The sequence below is a fragment of the Doryrhamphus excisus genome, linkage group LG2, assembly GCF_037039965.1.
Source record: "Doryrhamphus excisus strain RoL-2023G ecotype Guam linkage group LG2, RoL_Dexc_Guam_v1.1, whole genome shotgun sequence".
Taxonomy (NCBI): Eukaryota; Metazoa; Chordata; class Actinopteri; order Syngnathiformes; family Syngnathidae; genus Doryrhamphus; species Doryrhamphus excisus.
Window position 1 is genome coordinate 29,587,115 of NC_136358.1, and position 26,138 is coordinate 29,613,252.

Sequence of the window (26,138 nt, forward strand, 5' to 3'; positions counted from 1 at the left end):
AAAAACAAAGCGCTGTCTGCCATGCTAGCCCCCATTCCATAAAGTGCACATTACGTAATGATAGGCAATGCGCGCATGCATGCGTCATGCTGCTCTTGGCAAACAACCACAATCTTCTAAAAAATAGCCTTTTGAATGTTGGAGACTGATTGGCGTTCCAAAGGTTCCCTGAAAAGCCGCCCCCGTGGAGGCCCCCGTCAAGACACGCTGCACAGTGACTTGCCCCATCCCATGGAGGGGGGCTTCCACGAGAGCTCACAGTGAGGCTACCGCATGACGGGAGACAAAAGCGTATTGAGGCCACGGCTGATGATGATGATGATAGAGATGCATGTGGCTTTTAATCATCATCATCATCACACTCTGTGTGTAGCACATTGTTCCATGGCTGCTTTCTCACAAGTAATCAAACTTCATGACAGCTCATCTGATGTCAGGCTGATTGTTCCCTTTTCTTTTTCCTGTTTGGTGGTGGTAGTGGTCTACACGTCTACACGGGTGGGCGTCATCTAGCTAGATGCTAGAAGCGTGGTGGTGGTCTACACGGGTGGGCGTCATCTAGCTAGATGCTAGAAGCGTGGTGGTGGTCTACACGGGTGGGCGTCATCTAGCTAGATGCTAGAAGCGTGGTGGTGGTCTACACGTCTACAGGGGTGGGCGTCATCTAGCTAGATGCTAGAAGCGTGGTGGTGGTCTACACGGGTGGGCGTCATCTAGCTAGATGCTAGAAGCGTGGTGGTAGTCTACACGGGTGGGCGTCATCTAGCTAGATGCTAGAAGCGTGGTGGTGGTAGTGGTCTACACGTCTACACGGGTGGGCGTCATCTAGCTAGATGCTAGAAGCGTGGTGGTGGTCTACACATCTACATGGGTGGGCGTCATCTAGCTAGATGCTAGAAGTGTGGTGGTGGTGGTGGTCTACACGTCTACACGGGTGGGCGTCATCAAGCTAGATGCTAGAAGCGTGGTGGTGGTCTACACGTCTACACGGGTGGGCGTCATCAAGCTAGGGCCGGGCAGAAGCAGGGGTTTCCTTTCGTCATGAAAAGCAAGCATTTGAGCCTCTCTTCTCTCAAAAGTGGAGCAAACAAGTGAAGGAGAGGAAACATTTTTATGGCTGCTTTGAGGCTTGAGGAACCCGACTGTTAAAATCTCATTTGCATAAAAGAGCTTCAAGTAATCTGGGGGGGGGTCCTGATGGTATAAATGCCCCCACCATGGGAAAGAGGTCAGGGAGAGGGTTTGCGCCCTAAACAAATAGGTCAATGAGGCAGAGCAGCCTTTCCTTTGTGCTAAACAACATCCAATGATCTATTGTTCTATTGGCTCTTCTGTCTTTGAGATGCCGACTGCAAGAGGAAGATGGAGCGCACCAACAGTCACCCAGCTGCTCGGTGTGAGAAAACAACATGGCAGGCGTGCGTGTCATCTCAACAGATGAAAAAGGACTAGTCGATGCCACCATCACTATCCAAGCCACTATCAAGATTTTCCGTATTCCAACAGCATTGCCAGCAATTAGACGAGCTGAGTTTGAGATGAACATATTCATATATATACATATACATATATCATCGTTAATCATGGCATCCCACCAAAGGAGGAAGTGGGAGACTTTGATTGCAAGAAGAAAAAGCAGGAAGAGGAAGAGACGAGCATTGTATGGATCATAGATTAGATGGGGCTAATGCCAATACGTAACGCTTTAGGACTGAGGACCCAAGCGTACAGCGGCCCGTTCGATCCGCACGCTTAAGTCATCAATCACGCCTCCTGGCAATGAGGCGGTGATGTAGCGTTGCGCCAGGAGTGAAAGAGAAAGAGAAATGAAAGCCATCACATTATATCACGAAGGGGATTGGTCCGAACTCGGAATGGCCACAGAAAAGGCCATCCATCAGCAGGACAAGCATTCCACGCCGTCCGTACACGTCTGGGAAGCTAATGGATGGTTTCCGCTGGGAGGCCAATTTGGTGGATGTGAAAGTGGAGATGTGGAATCAGCCGGATTGTTCTCCTCCTTGCGCATGACATGACGGTCGGAGGATATAACGCCAGTCACCGCCAATCAGCCGGCCCCTCCAGGAGATGTGGAGAAGTACGTGGAGCAGCCTCATTCAAGGGATGATTCAGATGTGCAGGCAAACCACCTCCTCTTTCAACTTGAAATACATCACAGTGAAATACAACAAATGTTCCAGTGTCTAAACTTCTCAAGGTCCACCCCCCCTTTAACATGGCTTCAGTGAAGCTTCTCCATCCTCTTCAGGCGGATGCCCGCTAAGGTGAAGCCCCAGAAGATGGTCAGAAGATGTGTTTGAGGTGCTTGATGCCATAGGTCCTGAAAAACACCAGCAGGATGAGGGTCCACAGGCCCAGGATGAAACCGTCGGGAGGGTGCCAGTCTTTCTGTTTGGGTTTCTATAGGGTGGGGGGGGGGGGGGGGGTAGAGAGGGAACATAGAGTCGGGGAGAGATGCAGTTCAGTAATAGTGTGGATATTTCTCCTGTGGAGGCATTCAAGCAGGTGGGCACACATACACCCACACGACCCCCCCCCGGCTCATCAGTACACCTCCCTTGCCTCGTGTTTGTCTCGTTCACTGGCACATCATCATTTTGCGTATGATTATACTTTTAAATCCTCCGGTATTAAACGAGTGCATTTATATGCTAATGTGCTGTGAGGATTCCGCACCCAGATGAGATTTAACCTCGACAACCATGAGGAAAAAAACACTTTAGTTGGGGACATACACCGCAGCTGTCATTCCTGGCTGTACAAGTCACCATTATTCCCTCGGAAGGCAGCAAAAGAGCCAAAACTTGAGACTTGGCAGGGATGAAGGCAGACAAGAGCCCGGGGTAGAAGACGGTGTCGGTCCTGGACTGGTCTGCTTGGCAGGCCGAGGAACACATTTGCTAAGCAGCAAACATTGACACTACAGATGGAGATAAAGGCGGACTGATGGGAAGAGACTCCTTTCCCCGGGGAGACATTCCCTCCCACCATTCCATTGAATCGGATGGAACTAGGGACGTTCCCATCAGGGTTTTATGCCGCCTATACCGATCCTGATAATCCATGAGTGAAATCGTCAGACACCAAAAGTGATCACACAGACGCAGTGTGAATGTTTGTCACCAAGGTTTCTTCTTGTGTCAGCTACTTCCCGCTGCCTTCTGAAGCGCAGATGCAGCCGCCTCTCTCTTCTGTTCCCGGAGAGGAGATACAATATCGCTGTCATATCAGCGTGCACAACGCCCGTTTCAAGCGTGGTGGAAACGCTCAAACACCATCTGGAGTCTGACAGCCCCACACACAACCAAAAGTAAATCATGGTGTGATCAGTACACTTCAACAAGGCATTCTGTGTACACTGTGTACTTTGTTTGCAGATATAGATTACAATCATTACACAGCGACTGGTAATGATAATTGCTGCTTCTTCTTCTTTTGTCCGTTAGTACAGCTGTTCCCTGTTTATGGCAGCTCATTGGTTCTCCACCCCGCTTTAAAAAGTCATTCAATCTTAATCAATTGAATATTTTCCTAGTTACAGCATAGAAAACCCATTTATGACTTTGTAAATACAGATGTTACCACTATTAGAGCCCTGTGAACAGAAAGTAACACCCCTATAGTCAATGTTACCCTCCTATTGCCTAATATTGTAGGCATGAAAAGTGATAAGATATTCCTTGTGGTAGCTCAAACATAATGTGGGTCGATTGCATTGCATTAAAACAACAAAAAAGATCAGGCTATCATCAATGTCACTTTTTGTCACTTGATTAGCACTAATGCTACAGTACCCTGTCAACACCACATTGCGCAACTCTTCCAGGCTACGGGGTCTCTGCAGGGCCACAAGTGGTACTAAGTGGTATCCTCCAATGTATTTATTCTCAACTTAAGCCTTTAGGACCAGAGTTTTTTTCAGTTTTGACAATACTATTTCAAAAGGTTTTAGCTAGGAAAATGGTTAGCGATAAAGATTTACTGTAAATGAGAAAAATCATCAGTAACTTCACTCGTCTGATTTGCATATTACGTCACTAGGCTCAGAATTTGTAAGATTGTCTTTCAATATTTTTGGACTATTAAAACGTCAACCATGAAACATTGATCATTCATTAAGTAAACCACGACAGAGTGACGTGGCGAGGGACGGCTGGACCGCTTCTTCTGCTACGCATCCAAGATGGTGACCATTGATGGTGGTAAGGGTCCAGCACTCACCATTTTGAGTGCACTGTCACTGCATTTTCACACACAGACAAAAACTCAAGGCTGCTTTCATGTAGAGGATCTTTGAGTGCCCTTTTTCAGGTATGAGAACACTCATCATATAGAGGATCTTTGACCAGAGGGTTTACATTCTAATATATACCACATGGGAATAATACTGAGGGGGAAGTATTCTGTATGGAAAGCGGGCTGTAGGCAATACTGTATGTCATCAACTCATCACTAAATTCTAAGGGTACAGGCCAGGTCAGAGGTCAGAGGGCTACCCCGACCAGCAGCACTAATTAATTGGGAAACAAGGCAAGCGCATATTCTCCTGCCCCAATGACACGTACATCTATTTGGTCAGATTTCTCAGCTGTTCTTCCACGCCGAGAACGGGAGCCACTCGCTTTCACATGCTGAGGCGTCGCCATGGAGACGACAGAAAAACATCGATCTGTTGGTGGATTGTTGGCACAGAACTTACTACTCACTTTACAAATTAAGCGAGACTGGAATAATTGGGCTCCCTTGGACGTAAGACGTGCAAGAAAATAAAAGCCTGAAGTGTTTGGTTGCTGTAAAGTCAGCCTGAATTTTGTGTTTCTCTTACCTGATGGATGATCTCTGACACTGCTAGTTGATCCACATACGACAGAGTCTCCATTTCCAGCTCTCCACCATGGAAACTGAACAAAAAAACAAAAAATAAGGCTATAAAACAGGACTTGCAGTACACTTGCAGTACACTTGCAGTACACTTGCAGTACATGTGTGCAGCTGAGGTGTACATCCATGTCTCACATACAGCTTTAGGCTGCTGAAATCACTCCAATAAAAGCAATACACTACTTTATTTCAAATCATCCCTTCATATCGTCAGCATCAAGCATTAGGCCATTAGGCCAAGTACAACTTAGACCACCAGAAGAGCTCGACTCCGTCACTGGAGCACTTCAAGATTAGCTTATGAAACACAATGGCACATATCATGTTTATGTGTTGAGAGTCTTATGATGCAGAATAGACAAAATGTACTTGTAAGACAATTGTTGACCAGCAAAATTTGCTATGGTGCCAGGCCGAGATATACAGTATGTTCAAGATGGCAACTTTCTGAAGACTGATGGATGCAATTGGATCATAGAAACAAAGTAAATGGATACATCAATGTATTGGATGAACCGTACGCTATGTGGAACTGTTCTCCTTTCCAGCCTTCCCAGTGAGGAAACACACAGTGGTTGGCAGCACAAATGTTTTGACACGAGTCTTTTTCTTTTGCATCTTTTTTTTTTTTTTGCATCCTCTCCTAAAAGTTGCATAGTTTTCCCAGTGATTTCCCAGAGGTAGGTGCCATCATTACAAGAGCGTGTGCATGTTGCTGCCAAAATGACTAGTTATAGCTTAATATGCAGATTACATTGGCATTAGTGATGAATGCAACTCTTACAGCTGAAATAAAGCTTCACATGTGGAGAAATCATGCTCACAGCAAAAGCATTTCTTTACAATTACAGAATGAAAGAATCTCGAGCTGAGTGAATGACTCTCTCTACTGGCTTTAGTGAGAGCAGTTTTATTCACTCTCACCTTTGCAAGTTTGTTTCTTTTCAAAACTTTTTTTGGCTCATCTTCCATCAAAAAAAAAGTCTGGCAATCAGAAAATGGACAAAAATGCTCTCTGGGAGGAAATTCAAACTATGAATATAACTTTGTTGTATCAAGAAACGTCATCCCAAATTAGCAACACAAAGTCAGCTCTAGACGAAATATGTTTCTAGATAAAAATTAGGGCAGCTCAGCAACACTGGCGGTGTGTTTCTGATGTGCATAATTGATTTGTGTTGGCTCTAATCAAATAATAAACAGAATGCTGTGCAATAACTTACCGGCCAATGATTACTACAGGCGTGGCCACCGCTTCTCGCTGAATTAGTTCAATGGTGCGGTTGAGGAAAGTTTAAATATTTAATGTGCATTTGTGAAAAAAATGTGTAAATGATGTCGAGTGACCTGGAAGACACCTCCGTCCAAGGGCCGGTAGGGGGGTTGTAATCTACTGTTTGTACACCAGAGGTAGACAAAACCAACTTATATGACTCATGGTTAGTTGTAATGTTCAGGAAACGGGAAACAGTCCAACACGTTCATCTATCGCTTATCTATCGCTTTTAGACGAGTAACCACATAACACACAAGGCAGTTGATACCTCATGTCAGTTGTAAGACATGTGCATTTATAGGGACAACACACACACACACATACTTTCCACCACAATCTCCACCACAGGGACTCTTGCATAACTGTCGCTTCGCAAGCTCTTTAAATGTGATGATTTATGTATCAATGTCCTATAATCAAAGCTGTAACAACATGTCATTACTCAGAGTTGTATGACTAAGTAAGAATGTTCTGGAAAGATGTCATTAAACTGTCGTTATGAGCTCCAAACTCACAAAGTAGGTCAAACACCGTCTAACTAGGCCAAAGGTCACAAGGGAGATCCCCTTCCAGAGAAAAGGACCACCTTTTGGGCGGAGAAAGGCGGGAAATAGGAAAAGTACTGGAAAAAAGTCACCTCCCTTTGGGAGGATCCATGAAAGAAAGGGTGGAACAAGGGCAGGGCCAAACAGAGCATAAAGAGAGAGGATTCACAGAGCTTACACCCCCTCGGCCAGGTATGTGAGTGGAGCTCATGCGGCTAGTTCTGTTTACTTTTACCTTATAAACAATCGTAATCTGCTGGTTTGCCCTTGCTAACTTAAATAAACCTTTTCTCCCTTTTACCGAGACTCGTCTCCAGTTACCTGCTTCTGTGACATAAAAGAGTAAAGCGTGTGTTGTAACAATTCCTTTTGGGTTATTCCGGTAACCTACTGACAGGTCCCTCTGATCGCTAACAGATGAGTAAAATAACCCCAGGTCCTTACCAAGAGCAACATTCCATATCAGAGAGAGAGCAGCCTTAAAAGCAGAGGGTCCGGTGTCACGCACAAACCAACCCGTGGTTGCTCTGGTTCGTGCGTAGGCTCGGATGCAGCGGGGCCGCCTCTGCCAAACCGCGGCTATTAACACCTGGGTGAGTCTCTCTCGCCCCTGACTAAGAGGCCTCTTCTCTACGCGGGAGGTCGTAACCCTTTGAACGGAGTAGTCAGGCAGGGAGGTGCGCCTGTTCCCCCATAACACGAGGGGGAAGTAAGGGTCTTGCATCCCCTGGGTAACTAGGGATTTAAACAATGACTGATTTATGCATTCTCTGTCTTTTATGGAACTGCCAGTGTTTGTCTGAGCTAAGAAGAGGAGGGAAGAAAGCCAAGTTCACGCTGAGCACAAGAATGAACCTCTAAGGCCATCTAGAGACAATGCTCATTTATTACACCCTGCCAACACTGTTTGGCACACTGTACAGTTCACCACAGGGTGGCGCTACAGGCAAGGAGCTGGGTGTTGCCCTGCCACACACCTGAAATCAATGAATGAATGATTTTACTTCCATTCAGCACTTCAACACTCCAATAGTTGGAGTCCCAATTGTACCCTTCAGCCTTAGGTTTGGCGTGTTTGCAAGAATCAAGCGGTGTTCCAATTTTCCTTAAATCAAGGGGGTAACAGGAAGTGCTAAAGGGTGTACAGGTCGGGGAACAGACTTGAAATGAAGGTGCAGGAGGAGCTACAACACCCACCGACCAGACGGCAGAGTGGAGACCGTAAGAGCATTGTTTGCTGCATGTTGTCTACTTGTGTAAACAAAATAAGACTGTCATAAAAATATCTTGTATTAATAACGCGATTAGCGATGGATTCCAGTCAGTATCAGCAGATTCTTGCCAACAGTGTTCAAGAATCAGTGACAAAACTGAAGCTGCGCCTCAGGCAGAGGAACAAGTACAAAGTTCCGGAATGGCCATCTCAGTCCCAGACCTAAATATTATGGAAAATATGTGGTGTGATTCAAGGAAGGCTGTCCATTCCAAAGAGGAATGGTCCAAAATACCTTCAACCAGAATCCAGACCCTCGTTGGAAGCTGTAGGAAGCGTTTGTTTCTGCTACAGGAGGATCTATTAAATATTGATGTTTTGGGTGCACTAATAACGGTCTTGTTTTTTTTTTTTTTTAATATGCTTTCTTTGGTGTGTTTATATTGTGTTTACTCCCACACACTTGTTATCCTAAAAAAGTCGGACAGCAGGTGATGCTGTCGCTGACATCCGTGCACGTCATCTGAGATGACACATCACAGGAACATCACATGACCACTCAGAGGAAGAGTGCAAGTGAGGAGTCTAACTCTGGCCTAAAAAACAACAGTTTAGATGCATGAATAATGATGCCTTCACTGTGAAGTTCTGTGGGTACCTCGAATGGTGATATACAAAGTATACGGCACAACCATTATTACTATTATCACTGTATAAAGTTAAGTTACGTTAGATGTGATGTAATGTTCCCGGTTTGCCAAAGTTACTTTTTAAAAACAAAAGCAATTGGTAAATATTTCAGGTGATCACAGAGGCTGTACGCTGAGGTTGTATGTTCACTTACTCTTCTTCCATCAGCTTTATGGGCTCCGTCAGGTTGATGGTTACCATGGTGATCTCCACTTTGCGGACGCTTCCAAAGAAGTCGGTGATGAGGACACTCCCTGGGTCTCTCAGGAACAGGTCGGTACGGTGGCCCGGAGTGGACACGCACTGGCTCTTGGGGCATACTTTGAACTGAGGAGGGAGGGAGCACAAAGACAAAACCATGTTATCAAATCTGATGGGTGACAAAATGAGGGCGTGCATAATTAGTGGGGATTGGATGACTGCAAAAGGGTCTGACTTGTACTCATGTTTGTACTCAATGTACAAACAGCCTGAAAACACATGATTGCCATTGCTGTGAGAGCTGTGCGTGTGTGCGCGCGTGCGGCTGCATGAAACGAGGTTGAATCATGGCTAAAAGCAGCATGTGACCTGCACGATTGTGTCAAAGGTCAACACCCTGACCAGGCTAATGATACATTCTGTTTCATGTCCAGCCAGTCCTGTGGGACCAGTGACATTTTAACACGACAGAAGAGATCATTCACCAGATCATTCATGTTGGTTTTGCTGGCAGGGTGGATATCTTCCAGGAACTCCAGCATGTAGAAGGTGTAACGGTCCATCAGATGGACTCCAATGCCCAGATCCGGTTGATGCTGTAATGAGGAAAAAAAGTCGTTCATTCATTCATTTTCTACCGCTTATCCTCACAAGTGTCGCAGGCGTGCTGGAGCCTATACGAAGCATAGATTTATGTTTGTAGCACCCGCATGAAAAAGTAAGTTCCAACTAAAAATTATTTAGTTTCTTGTTGATTTGAATGACCTGGTTGAACTAAAGCTACCTTTTGTTTACACAAAGTTGTTAGTGTATTCATATTTATGGCAACCCACCGACAAAGAGTCCTCTCCGACTTGACTGCTGGCCAAAGCCATGAGGTTCGGTGAGTAGAACCTCTCGTACATGGAGGCTCCCTGACAGGTGTCGATGATGAACAGCAGCTCATTATACCTGCCGGCAGACACAAACTATTTTTAAAAACCTGAATCTGCCACATCAAACACAGGCTTGAAATGAGCTTTCATGTCACAGTTGCTATGGTAACTAAGAAAAGCCCACATCACCTACCATCACTCTATTTTTTTCTCTATTTGTATCTCTTCCTAAAAGTCCCAAATTGTCTTCTCTGCCAATGCATTGGTTGTCTTTAGTGCATATTTTTCATGTTGGCATACATGGTTGGTTCTTTGTTACCGCCCAGAGTATTCTGCACTCAACTCTTGGCGTCATTTTTGATGGACGGCCACTCCTCGGGAGAGTAGCAACAGAGGCAAACTCTCTCCATTTGTAGAAAGTTTCTGTAAACGCGGATCGATGAACATCCAGACTTTCAGATGGTTCTGTAACCTTTCCCAGTTTTAGACAAAACAATTTTTGATTGCAGGTCTTCAGAGAGCTGTTGTGAAGAAGCCTTCTACGCAGCCATCTATGCAGCCTTCTATGCAGCGCTCCGACTGAGGATTAAGATTGGGCATCGAGGGTGGAAAATGTCCTCCAGGCTGCACTTTGGACACCCCTGCTACAGATGTTTTATAAAGACTTCAAGTTGCCTTTCCAGCTGACACTATTTACCTCCTTTTCTGCCACATTTGTTCAAAAGCGTCAGCCAGTTCCACATTGCTGATCTCCTCAGAGTCTTGGAACTTCAGGAAGCCATTGCCGCCATGGCCTTCAAACAAACAGAGACACATATACTGCACTTACATACACCACCCCACACTGCTTTTTCCTTGCCTGCACTTTCCACAATCCTTACATGGAGCATGAACACGTCTTTATCATTTATGTGCGTTCTAAAAGATATGAAAACGCATAAAAACAGTCAGCTGCATGTAATGGGATCCACCTATGCTGCCTACAAAGACCTCCAACATTTTATGGTTTTATATACATGCTGTGACCATGTAGTACCTGGTACATTAGTGATAACATGTAATACCTGCAGTAATTTGCTGTATTTTTGGCTATTCTAAGCACTACCTGAACTTGCATATACTCTGCACACAAATTTTACAGACATGATTTTTCATACAACCTCATAAAATATATTTAACATATTTACGCCTCGCGCTACCGTTTTCAAATTCAGAAATAAAAACACAGCAGCAGTGGCACCAGCTGAATATGTAGCTTTACCTTTTTTGTAGTGGGCTGAGGCGTTGTGAGCGTGACACTGATGCACTGAGGCCGAGCAGATGGTGAAGCTAGTCGCTAGCCGGTGTGTTAATGCGCCAGTAACATAGTTCCATCAGTGTATACACGTCACATTATACGCAAATGCAGCATTTCTTTGAGCTTGTTGTATTTTTCAGAAGTGGGTGCCATACATGCAGTACTGAGCTGTCTGTTTTTATGCCTTTAGATCACATAGAAAAGACAAAGACATACAGTATGTGTTCACGTCTCACATAAGGACTGTGGCTAATGGGCAAACTCCCCCCAAAAGTGCAGTTTTCCTTTAAGTGTTCAGGTTTCATCAGACAAGTTAACAAACGTTTGTTCACAAAGAATATGGTTATGGAGACGATGTCCCAAAATGGCCTCCAACGTGCAGCAGAACTGACTCCGCAGCACCTGCATGCATGCATGGATGTGTACTTTAATGACCTGTCAGGTAAATGAGGATGTTGCTTCGGTCATCAGACAGAAGACGCTTGGAGCGAGGTGTGCTGGGCGGAAGTCTTCCAGTCAGAACTCGCAGGAAATTCTCCACTGTCACCTGGGACACAAAGTATTACACGCTGTCCTTTGCTAACATTTCAAAACACGGGACAAAAAATAGATGAATGGCCTACTGGCTAAATGCAAACACCATACCAACCTCATAGCCTCGGTAGTCCACCTCCACATCATCACCGTACACATTCAGCTCCATGTTCTTGTGGCTAAACACTGTGGCGGGCTTCGGGTTTCTGTGGTTACAAGCCATGTCGTCGGCCAGCATCAGAACTATGTGGCTGGCAAAGCACAAAGTCCCACAAAATGTGAACTTCAAGGCAACAGTGAGTCATTTATATCTGCAGAGGGACCTCCACCATCGAGCACCGTTCCAATACATAGAAACTAGGAGCCTGAAGTACCTATCAGGGATGCCCAGACGCTTGACACTTCTGTATACCGACAGCGTGTTGGCCACATGACGGTAGTTGAACCAGAACCTGGACGTGCACACCTATAAAAACACACATGAAAAACGTTTGGATGTCTAGCGCCGCCATTGTTCAAGCTTTGACCTAAAAACTAAACAATCAACACTCGGTACTGACCAGCACGGCCCAGTTGTTGGTATGACCGCTGCTGAAGAAGTGTCCCGCACTCTCCTGTGGAAAACGCCAGAAAAGACCAATAAACAAAGGCGCTTTGAAGAGTCTCTGTACTAAAACGAAGAAGAAAACATGACCGCTAAGGTAACAAAACGGTAGCATTACAGCTTGGACTGGAGCCTAACAGGAAGCTAGCAGGTGAAATACGACGTCCAAGAAAGAAAACGGGGAAATCGTCACGGTTTAAGACCGAGAGGCTACACTTACCTCAACATTAATGCTACCCGCCGACCAAAATGTGGCAAATAATATTGATAAAGAGGGAATTTTCATTGTGTGCTAGAGAAAATCTGAATCCAGGAAAAGGATTACTTCCGGTTGAGAACAGGGGGCGGAGGGACGGAAACAAAGAGGAATTACCGGAAGTGATCCATATCACTTATAACACTAAAACAATACGTTTTGAGTTACATGAAATACGTGATTCTGTTTCGTTAATTCAATAATTGACCTAATACGTTAACGTCATCTCATCAATTTCTGAAATGACCTCCAGACGAAACAGCGTACATTTTAGCATTTTACATGCATCACTTCAAACTAAACCTTCTCCATGCCGGTACTGTTTTATTCCACCAGAGACAGCCACATTAAAATATTTATTTATTTGTTTTTCATATAATTGGCTGATCAGAGTTCAAGGAGCATTAACTCTTCTCCGGCTACTCCGGTTTCCTCCACCATTCCAAAAACATGTTAGCTTCATTGGCCACTCCAAATTGTCCATAGGTATGAATGTGGGTGGGAATGGTTGTTTGTCTATATGTGCCCTGGGATTGGCTGGCCACCAGTCCAGGGTGGACCAAGACAGTTGGGATGTATATAATGAGGAAGTACATAAGAATATATATATATATATAATATATATATATATATAACTATATATATAAGGAACAACAAAGGGGCCTTCTGGAACCGAGCGTCTTGAGCCATCCCAAACTTCTTTCACAGCTCACTTCCAAATGTGCAAACCTCATGATCTGAAACTTTGTCAGGGTTTAACACCAGAATACAACATTCTAACTACATTTATAGGTCAGAACAGTGGAAAAAGCATCACAGGTCTGCTTTAAAAATGATATGTTTATGTAATATTTTAAATTTATGCTACTAAAATGCCATACATTTTCTAACATTGCAATGTTATTCTCATTGAATTGACTTTTTTCATTAAAATACAACTTTTGTTCGTTTTTTATTTCTTATGCTGGTCTTTTGTTTTTTTTAGTTTCTTGGTGAATAAATGATATTTTTAGGGGGATGCAAGAAGAAGGTTGCTGCAGCTCCACCAGATGGCGCTGACGGGGCGCCTTGTGCTGCAGGACGACGATGGTACCTCGCCTTTTGTAGCCACTTTGTGCTAAAAAGCTAAATATGTGATGGAAAAAGTTTATTTATTGTAAAAAAGAAACGAAAACAGTTGCTCAAGGTGTTACAAGTAAAAAAAAAAGGAGTTTTGAAAATATATCATTTCTGATGACTTGTGTGTACATTTTTGTCTGTGTGTCTAAAAATGAATTAAGACAGTCAGTATGTAATAATCCATGTGTACTATAATATACTACTATAGTAGCTGTTGTAGACAATATGCCTCCAGGGCACAGTCATCAATAACTCATTGTGCTGCATTTATTTTACTTTCAATATCAGTCATCCCTCATCTGTTTTTTTCCTCCAGAATTCATGAGACCAGTGTCATGGTCGACTGTGGCCTACTATAACGCCAAAAAATAGCTGGCTATGTTTACAACAGTGGACATGCGGAGATCCCGTAGCCCAGTGGTTAGCAAAACTCCCTCAGATATCTGATGGGAGTCGTGTAGCCACTAAAAAACATAAACCACACATGAGGCATCTTCAATGTATATTAAAGATTAGGGATGTCCGATATTGGCTTTGTTTGGTGAAACCCGATATGCCGATATTGTCCAACTCTCGACATGTGTAACATGACATATCTGCTGTGGTGGAATGAACACATACGTGTTGTATGCTACATTTTTCTAATATCGGTTTTCATGATCGGGCAAACATCAGATGCCGATATCAACCGATATCACATTTTTAGGCTTATTTGGGGCTAATAATTATCAGTAGGTCATCCCTATTAAATATATTTTATGAGGTTGTATGAAAAATCATGTCTGATTTTTCAGCTGCACCCCTGGGTAAGTTTGGTGTCGGGGGGTAAGTTAGCCCCCTTTAGCAAGCTAGGCCGTAGGTAAGGTGGTGTAAACAAATAGGAGTGTAAAGGTGACTTATGGTGGTGTAAACAAATAGGAGTTGACTTAAGGTGGTGTAAACAAATAGGAGTGTAAAGGTGACTTAAGGTGGTGTAAACAAATAGGAGTGTAAAGGTGACTTATGGTGGTGTAAACAAATAGGAGTGTAAAGGTGACTTAAGGTGGTGTAAACAAATAGGAGTGTAAAGGTGACTTATGGTGGTGTAAACAAATAGGAGTATAAAGGTGACTTAAGGTGGTGTAAACAAATAGGAGTGTAAAGGTGACTTATGGTGGCGTAAACAAATAGGAGTGTAAAGGTGACTTATGGTGGTGTAAACAAATAGGAGTGTAAAGGTGACTTAAGGTGGTGTAAACAAATAGGAGTGTAAAGGTGACTTAAGGTGGTGTAAACAAATAGGAGTGTAAAGGTGACTTATGGTGGTGTAAACAAATAGGAGTGTAAAGGTGACTTATGGTGGTGTAAACAAATAGGAGTGTAAAGGTGACTTATGGTGGTGTAAACAAATAGGAGTGTAAAGGTGACTTAAGGTGGTGTAAACAAATAGGAGTGTAAAGGTGACTTGGAGTTGCCTTGAGGTGCCTTATTTCCCCTCCTCTAATAATGTAAACAGTTTTTATGACAACGATCCAACAACCGAAAGAGTACACAACACACCTGAACTAAATAGACGGGGAGAAATTAGGAACAGGTGCGTGAGATAGGAAAAGCAGGAAAACGGAAACAAGGCAAGACAGGAAGTGAAAGCAAAAATAAGAGCATAAACAGAAAACTAAATGAACTGTCACGGGGGCTAACTCTTGCAACGTGACAAAATTATTAAATCCTAATCCTAATTTACTTGTCATTAACGGCCATAACCCCCCCCCCCATTCCTCTATTATTCGCCCCGTGTTGCCCCCGTGTTCCTTGTTAATAATAAATGTAAAAGCCCATTTGGACTGTTGGCCGGCGTCAGGGGGCGGGAAGAGCGATGAGAGAGGATGTGATTTGCATCACTGGGAGGAAGAAGAGGGAGGAAGAAGAAGGTGTCTTTTTAGCCTGCAGGAATCCGGGAGTAAAGTGTCCAGGATGCTCTGAGCCGAGCCGAGCCGAGCCGAGCCGAGCTGGTGGTCTGACTTGGAGAGTCGTCGAGCCAAAACATAAGAAGGAAGCAAAAAGCGCGAGGCTTTTGGAGGGAAACAAGTTGCACATCAGGGCGGAGATGAACACCAACGACGCCAAGGAGTACCTGGCACGACGGGAGATTCCTCAACTATTTGAGGTGAGGGGCACGCTACAGCATTCAAATACGGCATTGGACTTTATTTATACCCCGCATCTACAATTTGACTGACAATCATATGACGTAAGGTTGACGGTGTTCCTCATGTTCCTCATGATTAAACTTCATTTCATAAAATGCCATCAAACCTTTACCGCACCACCATCTCCATCATCAGAAGAATACAGTCCTCAACATTAAGAGCAGTTGAAACATTGCAAGAATGTGCATTTGACACGGTTAGGTCTTAGGATATTTTATGGAGAGCTTCAAAATGCCAAAAGAAGAAATGGGAATGTTTGTGATAGCCCCACCCCCCAAAACAGAAGTCAGATGTTGAGTACCTGCCACCCTGGCTGGGGGCGTGCTTGGTGCCGCTGATTCCAGGAGGCTATGGGAATGGGACTCCCGTAAAGATGGCTTCACGGAGGGCATCCACAGTCTGGAACTGATTGTAAACATCCCTTACCGGTCGGGGTGGCACGAGACCAAACCATACACCAGTCCAGATTTCTAACATTCATTTATGGAAAAATATATACATGGTACACACATACACCAGCTAATAAAACTTTTTTGTAAGTTTGGAGTCCGGCTCCTGTGCCACACTTTGGACACCCCCTCATGAGACAGGTCAGTTTTACCCGACTGATGATGTGTCATTGCAACAGTAATCAGGGAGGACGCAGGAGCACAGCCGCCTGCAATGACATAACCACAAGGTGTCTCCTACATTTTGCACCGTTCTCCACAAAAAAGGAAAAGATACATTTCAAGCATAACTTTTTATTTAGTCCAAATGTCTGGTCATGCCCCAACACCAACAACACAACAACACTAAATGGTTGTTTTACAAGAACAAATAGAACACTATGGACTATTTACTATTTTCACATTTGCAACTGAACTGGGTGAGCACATGTGCCTGGCAAGTCTTCTTCTTCTTCTTCTTCTTCCTCTTCCTCCTCTTCCTCCTCCGCTTTGGGCTTTTCCCTCCAGGGGTCCCACAGCAAACCAATCTCCTCCATCCAAGCCTGTCTAATGCATCTGTGTCTCTCACACCAACTACCCTCATGTCCTCCTTCGCTACATCCATAAACCTCCTCTTTGGTCTTCCTCTGCGCCTCCTACCTGGCAGCATCCTTCTACCAACATAGTCACCATCTCTCCTCTGGACTTGTCCCAACCATCTCAGCCCGGCCTTTATCTCCAAGGCCTCTAACATGTAATGTCCCTCTGATGTACTCCTTCCTGATCCTATCCATCCTGGTCACTCCCATCCTCATCTCTGCTACCTCCAGTTGTGCTTCCTGTCTCTAGACCAAACAACATGGCTGGTCTCACCCCACTTTTGTATACCTTTCCTTTTAGCTGGAACTCTTCTATCACATCACGCCTGACACTTTTCTCCACCCGTTCCATCCTGCCTGCACACGCATCTTCACCTCCTTTTCACCATCTCCATTCTTCTGAACTGTTGGCCCCAGGTGCTTCAAATTCACGTCCTGTAGAACAACAGTCATTCCCACACGGATGGGCCTTCAGCCATGATGGCCTCCACAACATCTCTACGTAGTCACGGGATGTTTGACACCCCGCACCCTGACACCGCATTGTTCCATCGAAGGAAATGACAGCCCAGATCTTGCCAAAAATAACAACTCGGTGACTTCATTATGGAGCAGTTCAGAGAGAAGATGATGTAATAAATGTCAATGGCAATCACGGCTTACACTTGAAAGCACCACGAGCAATGAAGCGACATGCCATTATCATAATAGCTGTGTAATTTCACCGCTTACTGACACGTCTTATTGAAGTGTGCTTATAAGGATGTCACTAAAAAGGAGCGTTAATGTCTTTTATTTATTGGAGGAAGCAGGAGCACTTGGGTCTTGTTTCACCTCCATCTCGCCCTGCAGAGCCTGCTCACAGGGTTGATGTACCACCGGCCCGATGACCCCATCGACTACTTGGAGGGCTGCCTGAAGAAAGTGCGAGAGCTCGGGGGGCCGGACAAGGTGAGGTGGGATACCTTTGTGGGCCAGGAGAAGAAGACATTGCCACCCATCAATGGGGGCCAGTCACGCCGCTCGCTCTTCAGGAATGGTGAGAAAGCAGCCCAAGAAATGCTTTGAGGCCTGGCGTGTCAACGCCGCCATCATTGTTGTATCGCTGGAAAGTCTTTGGAAGCAAAACATGTGATATACAAACAAGTATGTTGCACAGCACAACCAATGTTGGAATCCAGCTAAATCAGCATGATGATGATGATAATGATGATGATGATTGTAAAAACAACACAACAAATCTAACGCATGTGACTTTCGCACCCGCAGCTGAGCAGCAACATTGTAAAGTGCTTGCATCCACCCTCCATTTTCTATACCACTTATCCCCACTAGGGTGGGGGTGCTGGAGCCTATCCCAGCTGACTTAGGGTGAGAGGCGGGGTCCACCCTGGACTGGTGGCCAGCCAATCCCAGGGCACATATAGACAAACAACCATTCCCACCCACATTCATACCTGTGGACAATCAAGCTAACATGTTTTTATTGTGCGGCTTAAAGTACATGCAAAAAAAAAACCCAAGGCAAATTCCTCCCGTAGGAAATGTAAATGAATTAGTGCTGCAGCTATCAAACATTTCAGTATTTTGGATTATTATTTTGGATTAATAATAGTAAAAGTAATAGCAATAGCTTTTGTACACCATGCACCCAGGGCCTATTGGTAGACTGTGTGGTGAATTGAATGGAGGTGTTCATTGGAGGCTTTAAGCTACAGCGTATCACAACATATCATAGCAAACAGTATGCATGTAGGAAGCGTGTATGCTGCTAGCCCATTTCGCTTTTCCATTTTGACATGAGAGCATTGTGACCGGATGCCCAGTCACAACTATGAAGCATGACTTAGCATTTTCCAGCAGTCAGCAGGCGAGTCAGCGTGATGCTGCAAAGCCCTGACGCTGCTACAATGCACAAGCAGAATTACCCTTGGCGTGTGGATGCTGGGACCTTGTCAACAGGGGGAAATGGACAGGAAATCTTCCTCACCCTGATATATATACTATATACCATATACCACATGCCATATACCACATACCATACACCATATACTTCTACTTCTATGAAACACACTTATGTCACACTTATATCACATAGTAATTATGTTGAAATACTCTTGTTAAATTGCACGCTAATATTGTTATAGTGCTCAGTTTTTGCCCAGCAGAAAAAATAGTAGTACCTACCTATTTTCCGATTAGTTGATTTATCCAACAAAAATTTCAGTGAAATACTCGATTATAAAAATATTTGATAGCTGCAGCCCTAACGTATATCAAACGATAAAATGTCGAGAGGTTTTTTTTAGGGTTTCGTAGTTGAAATATGTACCTCCCAATGACGTACACTGTTAGCTAGCTCATAATAACTATTTTTCTCTTGTTATAATGCACAGAAAAAGAGCAGCTCCTCTTTTCAGGAAAATTGCAATTTTGCACATCATCCATCATCTTTATGTGAAACATTAACAAATATTTATTTCACTTTTCTGTGCATTGTAACATGAGAAAACCAGTTAATATGAACAAGCTAACAATGCACTTCATTGGGACACACCATTCTGGACTCAAAAAAACCTCTAACGGTTTTATTGTTTGATATACATGCTGCGATCATGCAAGAACAAGTACACGATGATAAGATATTATCAGTTGCAATATCCTGCTGCAAAAATTCCGAGGCATTTAGCTTATGCTCACAGCAGCATAGAGCTCCTTGGGATGGCTGTGTCTTCCAGCACGTGGGCGCCAGTCCTCAGGTCAAAATGCTGAGGGCAAACCAGCATCTTGTTGAGTCTTGGTAGCCAAATGGAGAGCTAGCTACCCACCCTTCCATGACGCTGACACGAACGGCTCATGAGGCATTGTGTTGGTCCGCCAGATAAAAAGTTTTTCATGCTAGCTGCTACAATAACAATATCGCTGTAGCCGGGTTGTTATAGAAGTCGGGTATGTAAATGGATATTTTATTTTCTGTGAGGGCTTTAGCGTCAAAATAGGTATTTCCTATGGCGTCCATTGTTGTCCATTGTCTCATCAATCATTTACGGCAAGAGGTGCCGGCTGAATGAGGCTGCCCACATATTCCTGATGCGGCCAGACACATCTTGCTGTTCAAATGCAAAATGTGGGTGGAATTTGCAATGTAAAGTAGAACTCATAACACCCTTTTCTTTGTTTGAAAAACACACATGCATTTGTTTGCTGGCACGCAAAAAGAAAAAAAAGTGCTGGCTTAACTGCCATTAACTGCTTGTATTGTTTCTTGAAATTGCTCATCTTGTTTAAGCTTCGCCGTCGCCGCTGTGCGCCAACAGTGATGGATAAAAACTCAGCTTTCACCATTGCCACTCGTCGTTTTTGAAGCCGCTATGTTGTGTGGAAAAGTGACTTGTTTGGTTGGGACGTTCCTGCCATGAACGCCATCGTCATCATGGATTTTTACATAAGCACCACTTACACTATGTACTATGTCCATTTAAGACATGTAGTATATATAGTATATATTTACATAAGCACCACTATGTACTATGTACTATGTCCATTTAAGACATATAGTATATATCATATATAAACATAACCACTAGTATGTACTATGTCCATTTAAGACATAAAACTTCACCAATTGGTCCTTCATTACTTAGTGAAATGTTAATACTAATACTAATAATTTATTATTTCTCCTTAAACAAGCAAAAAGATGTTTTTTTTTTCGATTACTCAATTATTCGACCAACTTTCAGTGCAATACTCGATTACTAGAATATTATTAGGGTTATTACTTTTCATAATATTATGACTCATAAATAACATTACCGTAAATTCCGGGGGTGTCAGCGAGCACTACATTTAGAGGAAAACTGGGATATATGTTTTCCTGTTCAATTCTATTTTAGAATGAGTCAGATTTTTAGCTGTGATGTGTAAAAGGGTTCTAGTGACGCCAGAGGCTGCGTGACGGACTGCATGATGAACGCATTTTTCCCCACAAGTACTTGCTAATCTGTGTGTGTGTGTGTGTGTGGGAGACAGTGATGCCCAGCAGCAGTCCCAACTTCCCCTACAGACGCTACGAGCGCCTTCCTCCCATCAGCCAGTTCTCCATCGAGAGCGACTCGGACTTGTCAGAGACAGCCGAGCTGATCGAAGAGTACGAGGTGTTCGATCCATCCAGGCCAAGGCCCAAAGTCATCCTTGTTATCGGTAAAGCAACACCACAATAAACACACGTCAGAAATGAACATGTTTATGATGCTTTGCAATACGACAGCCATACAGCCACAAATAATAACCATATTGTCAGATTCATTCCTCCAAAACTGCATTATTGTTGTGTAAGGCAGAATGTTTGTGCTGGATCTCGTTGGACAGGTGTGCCTAATGATTTGTCCAGGGAGTGAGGCTGATGTTGTCCATGGCAACAAGCTGCTTGCATATTTCTTTGATTCTCCAAATGAGGTGTAAGCTAAAAATAGGCAAGCCCGCTTATGGCATGTTTTCTTTCCTGCTTGCTGTCCATTGGTCTTCACCCCCCCCCCCCCCAAACCCCCCAGTGTCGCTCACCGCGATAGACTGCTCACGCTGGCCTAATTGGATTCCCTGCATGGACCTGTCATTCATCTCACAAATGGCAGGCAGGCAGCTGGCCAATGAGAGTACAGTGCAGGGTTTCCGTGTAATGGATCGTGGTGAGGGTCCACAGTTCAGTAAAAGCGGCCAGAACTTGGAGGTTTTTTTACATGGAAACAAGCTAATTAATGGAGAGCGCGTGGATGGACATACAGTATATGCTACAGTACGGCGATCACGAAGGTAGTTGGTGGGTGTCACCTACCATAACTGTACATGTCACGTAGCTATTTTTACTGACATATTACTCCGGTTGCCATAGTGCCATAGTGATTTGAATTGTGAATTTCAGAATGCTATCAACTATTTTAATGATTTGAAACTGTGAATGTGAAATATTAGTAGTAGTTATTAGTATTTAGTGCAGTAGTCGCAAAGTTTACCGGTTGGATTGTATGTTTTATAGTAAAAAGTAGATGATTTTCATCATTTTGTGTGCATCCCTGAGACACTTGCACTGGTTGAGAAAACCAGTAATAAGAACCCCCCCCTAATGTTGACATTATGACCGTCAGTACATTTAAATACTAAAACAAGCGGCACAGCAGTGTCACAACACACGGTGCCGTGCAGCCCACCACCACAGCTTCAAAAAATCTTAGGACCTAGTATACGGGGATTAAAATGAAAAAATAATTAACACTCACAATTACAAGCGAGTATGAACGCCAAGAGCAGCAGGAAGATAGATTGTTCCTTTTTGGAGCCCAAAAGGAAGAAATGATTTGATTTGACAGCATGTTTATGATTGTGTCACAGGAATGTTAGAAAATGACTGGTAGGCCATTATTCTTTTCCCTTTTTCTCACGTACCCCTGAGTGTACGCATAACCCACTTTGGGAACCTCGGGCATCATGCACGTGTACAGGATGGTTGATGCCAGGCTATGTATTAGTATTAGTATATGTATTATTATTGATACACTACTGTATCTGAGTCCATACCCAAGTGTGTTACTGTGTACGTTGTTGGACCTCAATCATCACATGCTGTCATTTAGGAAATTTCACATTGCTGCTAAATTGCTGGAGCCTGCGCGTGACGACCTCTGGGTTTTTGTGCGACTTTGAGGTTGTAAAATATTTGCAAGCTGTCCGACATTCTGGGCCGTGTTTGCCTCCTCGCTCGCTTTCCTTTCCGTCAACAGCAAGTGAGAAAGCCATGATTTGCAGACGAATGTGGGCGGTTCACACGTACCTGCTTCATCAACCAATGGCTTCGCACATAGTTAGGCTGCAGTCCGCCCACTCACTCTTTCACACTCTGTGTGCACAGGTGGTCCTGGCAGCGGCAAGGGAACGCAGTGCCTGAAGATTGCAGAGCGCTACGGCTTTCAGTATGTATCGGTGGGCGAGCTGCTGAGGAAGAAGATGATTCACAACGCCACCAGCAACAGGAAGTGGAGCTTGATCGCCAAGATCATCACCAACGGCGAGCTGGCGCCGCAGGTAGCGAAAGAAAGAAAAAGAGAGAGAGGAGGGATGAGGCATGTCCAGTCACTCATTAGCACGTCACAAGCTGTCTCGTTAGCAACGCGCTCTGCAAGATAACGACTTGTCCTGGCCAAAGGTTGGTTGTGCTCTTGGTGAGAAACGTCAGAGTTGACCATGAAGGCCCAAGGTGGCCCACGTCGTCCTGGAGTCCATGCGTCCGCCGCACACTAACTGTAATTACACTAATTGTAATGAAGGAATTAACCCTAATTCATCATGATTAATCACCATTTGCAACTGTGTGAGACGTGTGTTTCATGGAAGGAAAGCTCAAGGACAGGACGGGATTAAAAGTCCTGTACAGATTTACATGAAGAAACGTTGAACGGGCCCACGCGCTCCCACACAACCCTGGGTTCAACCCTGGCGGGGGGGCAGCCAGACGTAGGACTCAATGCTAGTATCCCCAATTTAGAAAAAAATGTTAACATGCATAATCTTTATCCAGTAGGGGGCGTTGGGTTGATGTACGAATACACGCAGTCAGGACTGGAGGCTGACCACAGCCACTATGAAAGCGTGATAGATCTGACCATTCGGTGGGTCTGCATTCATTGAGTGATCTGAATTTCATGTTGTTCACGTCTGCCTTAGTGTTAGATGATAAAAAAAATACTATTTTCATCCATTCATCTTCATTCGCTGTAAAATATAAGCTGCGCTCAGAGTCACGCTGGCAACGAGTTGCTAGTCTTGCTAGTCTGACAGTCCATCGATCTAAGGATTGTAGCAGGAAGCTGCTACCAATGCGACGTATCTCTCGCGTGTCCAACTGGATATCCGGCCGCATCATTAGCAACTCCAGCGCTCAAATGTTTTGTACGTTTAAAAAGCTCATTTCATACGTCTGTCGATTAGTTTGACACACGGAGACTTTGGCACAGACATGACCTTTAATGCGCTCCGAAGCCATTTCATGTCTGGTTTGGCTGAGAGATGGCAAGAAAAAACCTCGGTGGGCTCCAGTCTCGTCTCTGCCTTTGACGCGCCATGCTGAAACGCCATGCTGAAACCCGCCTACGTCGTGACTCTCAGCTTTGAGCTCTCGCGAATCGTCCTCCATGACTGCTCATGGTTGGCTGTCCGCATCCGCCCCACACCCCCCCATCTTTCTCTCTCCCCCCTCCTTGGCCCTCACCAGATGGCGGTCCGGAAAAACAGTGGAACAAACAGCAAAGTAGGTCAGGGTTTGCAGCTTATTAGATATGATAAAGTCACTGGTAGCCAGCAGGCATCCCAATTCCTGTGGAGATGATTTGGCTGAGCAGACTATCTTGCTCTGGGAAAAACCTCCTCAGGTGCACCGGCAAATATTACACAGAAGTTTGGTATGAGGTATTTCATTGTTTGGTAAAATGTACTTCATTTGCAGTATATCAGTACTGCTATCATTTTAGTGATAGTTGGGTTTATTAGGAAAAGGAATGTTTGGGAAGGAGCTGCCAGGTATTTCTTGGTGTTATTTATTCGTTACGTAACCCGCATGCTCCGCTCCGGCCTGCACGCCCAACATTCGTATGGGAGTGGAGAGCGCTAAAATTCTTCTCATTCTGATTCTAAAATCCCAGCCCTTAGGGCGGCAGGAGTGAGGTGTACTAACGTACACTTGTAACATCCGTTACACTCACCCCCCCAACCTCACACCCATCCGGGTCACGGCACCAATGTAACCCGTCTGCTCCGCACCAGTCGGCGCCGGGGCCGGAACACAGGATGTTCGTATGGGAGTGAAGAGCGCCAGAAGCCCGGACTGTCAGATGAACGAAATCCTTGGCCACACATCAAGTACATCAGGTTGGGGCTGAGACGTTGTAGCCGCTGCCTGACGGATGATCACATGGCGAGCCTCAAACGCACCACACCCTGCCAACGCTTGCCCCCAAATGCAGCGCCAATCTACAGCTTTTCAATTGCCACCCCGGTGAGACATTTTGAGGCACGCTTTGCAGGGTGCAAAACTTCTATCACTCTCACAACGACAGGAAGTCCCACACGGCAGACATGCTTGTTCTGGAAGCTGCAGCGGGGGCGGAGCTGATTGGCGTTTTAAAGCAAGTATCGGCCGATATCGATACCGTGCTTTTTCACTGATATCGACCGGTATTCGACCGGAGCACCCCTAGTTTGGACATTTTTGTTCACATTGCCAGACATTTTCTGCCATTGTTCCATGGCCATTTTCTGCCATTGTTCCATGGCCATTTTCTGCCATTGTTCCATGGCCATTTTCTGCCATTGTTCCATGGCCATTTTCTGCCATTGTTCCATTGCCATTTCCTGCCATGATATTTTCTCACCGTATAGTATATTTTTTGTTTGTTCACTGCTTGTTGTGAAGTTACAGGTGAGTAGGGTGTCAGGGACCGCTGACAAGAAACTGAAGGGCTTTTCTTTGTGCATTTGTGAATCTTCTTCACCTGTTTGCAGGTGGTGGCGGATTGCACGGGGAGGAAATGCGGCGTCTGTACCGGTGTTATTTTTAGAAGCATGCAATGCTCGTGTATTTGTGTCGTAGCCTCTTGCTTGCCATTCCACATCCCATCACGTTGGCCTCCTCCAGTCATGAGGAAGTAAGTGATGCTGAGAGATGCTGGCACTCCCTGGCCTCCAGTCTGCTCAGCAATGTCGTCTTGCTGCATTCGGATACTGGAAAGAGTGGGAGAAATAAATAAATCATCTTGCCATATTCATCAGGGCTCCAAATCCATGGCACGGGCTTATTAATATTCAAGTACTTTTAACGTACTGTATTTGGTCACTTGGGATGAGTTATGACGCATGAGGAGAGCGTGATTCATGCCAGCCAACCAGCAAAGACACAGAGGGAAAAAAATGCACGTCATAAATGTTACAAAGTCCTGGAAGCCTTTCCGAATCTGAAAAAGAGTCTCACAACACTTTTTCTCCACAGGAAATACTGTAAGTAGAAGTAATGTGTCCTAGTTTAAAGTATGGCCATCATAAATCTTTTATTTTATACCAATGTAAAAGTACGTGAACCACTGTTCATTTTGAATGCAAACATGTTGCTTTGTAATTGTTTACCCTGTGAAGCATCATCATCCACAATAAAACATCTTTGTTATGTAGGAGACCACCATCACTGAGATCAAGCAGAAGATCATGAAAATTCCTGATGCTAACGGCATTGTCATTGACGGCTTTCCTCGAGACGTCGGCCAGGCTTTGTCCTTTGAAGACCAGGTGAGCTTCTGGTCTTCTTCCACTTTTGTTAACATTGCAAGCAGTTTTTAGCCATTTCACGTCTTAGTTCCTGTTTTATGCTC

At 44.5% G+C, this 26,138-nt stretch overlaps 2 protein-coding genes across 3 annotated transcripts in view; one reads left to right on the plus strand and one right to left on the minus strand.

Moving 5' to 3' along the window:
- Positions 1-785: 785 nt before the first annotated feature.
- Positions 786-12,491, minus strand: pigk (phosphatidylinositol glycan anchor biosynthesis, class K). Its single transcript, XM_058062136.2, has 11 exons — positions 12,358-12,491; positions 12,094-12,147; positions 11,908-11,999; positions 11,649-11,784; positions 11,435-11,546; positions 10,400-10,496; positions 9,661-9,778; positions 9,313-9,423; positions 8,781-8,953; positions 4,847-4,922; positions 786-2,421 (listed from the first exon to the last, which is right to left on the minus strand). Exons 1-11 carry the CDS (start codon positions 12,421-12,423, stop codon positions 2,305-2,307), a joined length of 1,152 nt encoding a protein of 383 aa, XP_057918119.2. The 5' UTR covers positions 12,424-12,491; the 3' UTR covers positions 786-2,304.
- A 2,856-nt stretch (positions 12,492-15,347) lies between these two features.
- ak5 (adenylate kinase 5) overlaps positions 15,348-26,138 on the plus strand; it is a 28,200-nt gene continuing 17,409 nt past the window's right edge. The window contains exons 1-5 of one of the 2 annotated variants that reach the window (XM_058062134.2): positions 15,348-15,658; positions 17,581-17,767; positions 20,761-20,931; positions 22,634-22,806; positions 25,942-26,055. In XM_058062134.2, coding sequence (XP_057918117.2) covers positions 15,368-15,658; positions 17,581-17,767; positions 20,761-20,931; positions 22,634-22,806; positions 25,942-26,055 — 936 coding nt within the window. In that variant the 5' untranslated portion in view covers positions 15,348-15,367. The remainder of the gene's footprint in view (positions 15,659-17,580; positions 17,768-20,760; positions 20,932-22,633; positions 22,807-25,941; positions 26,056-26,138) is intronic. The other variant, XM_058062133.2, reaches the window with a different exon arrangement.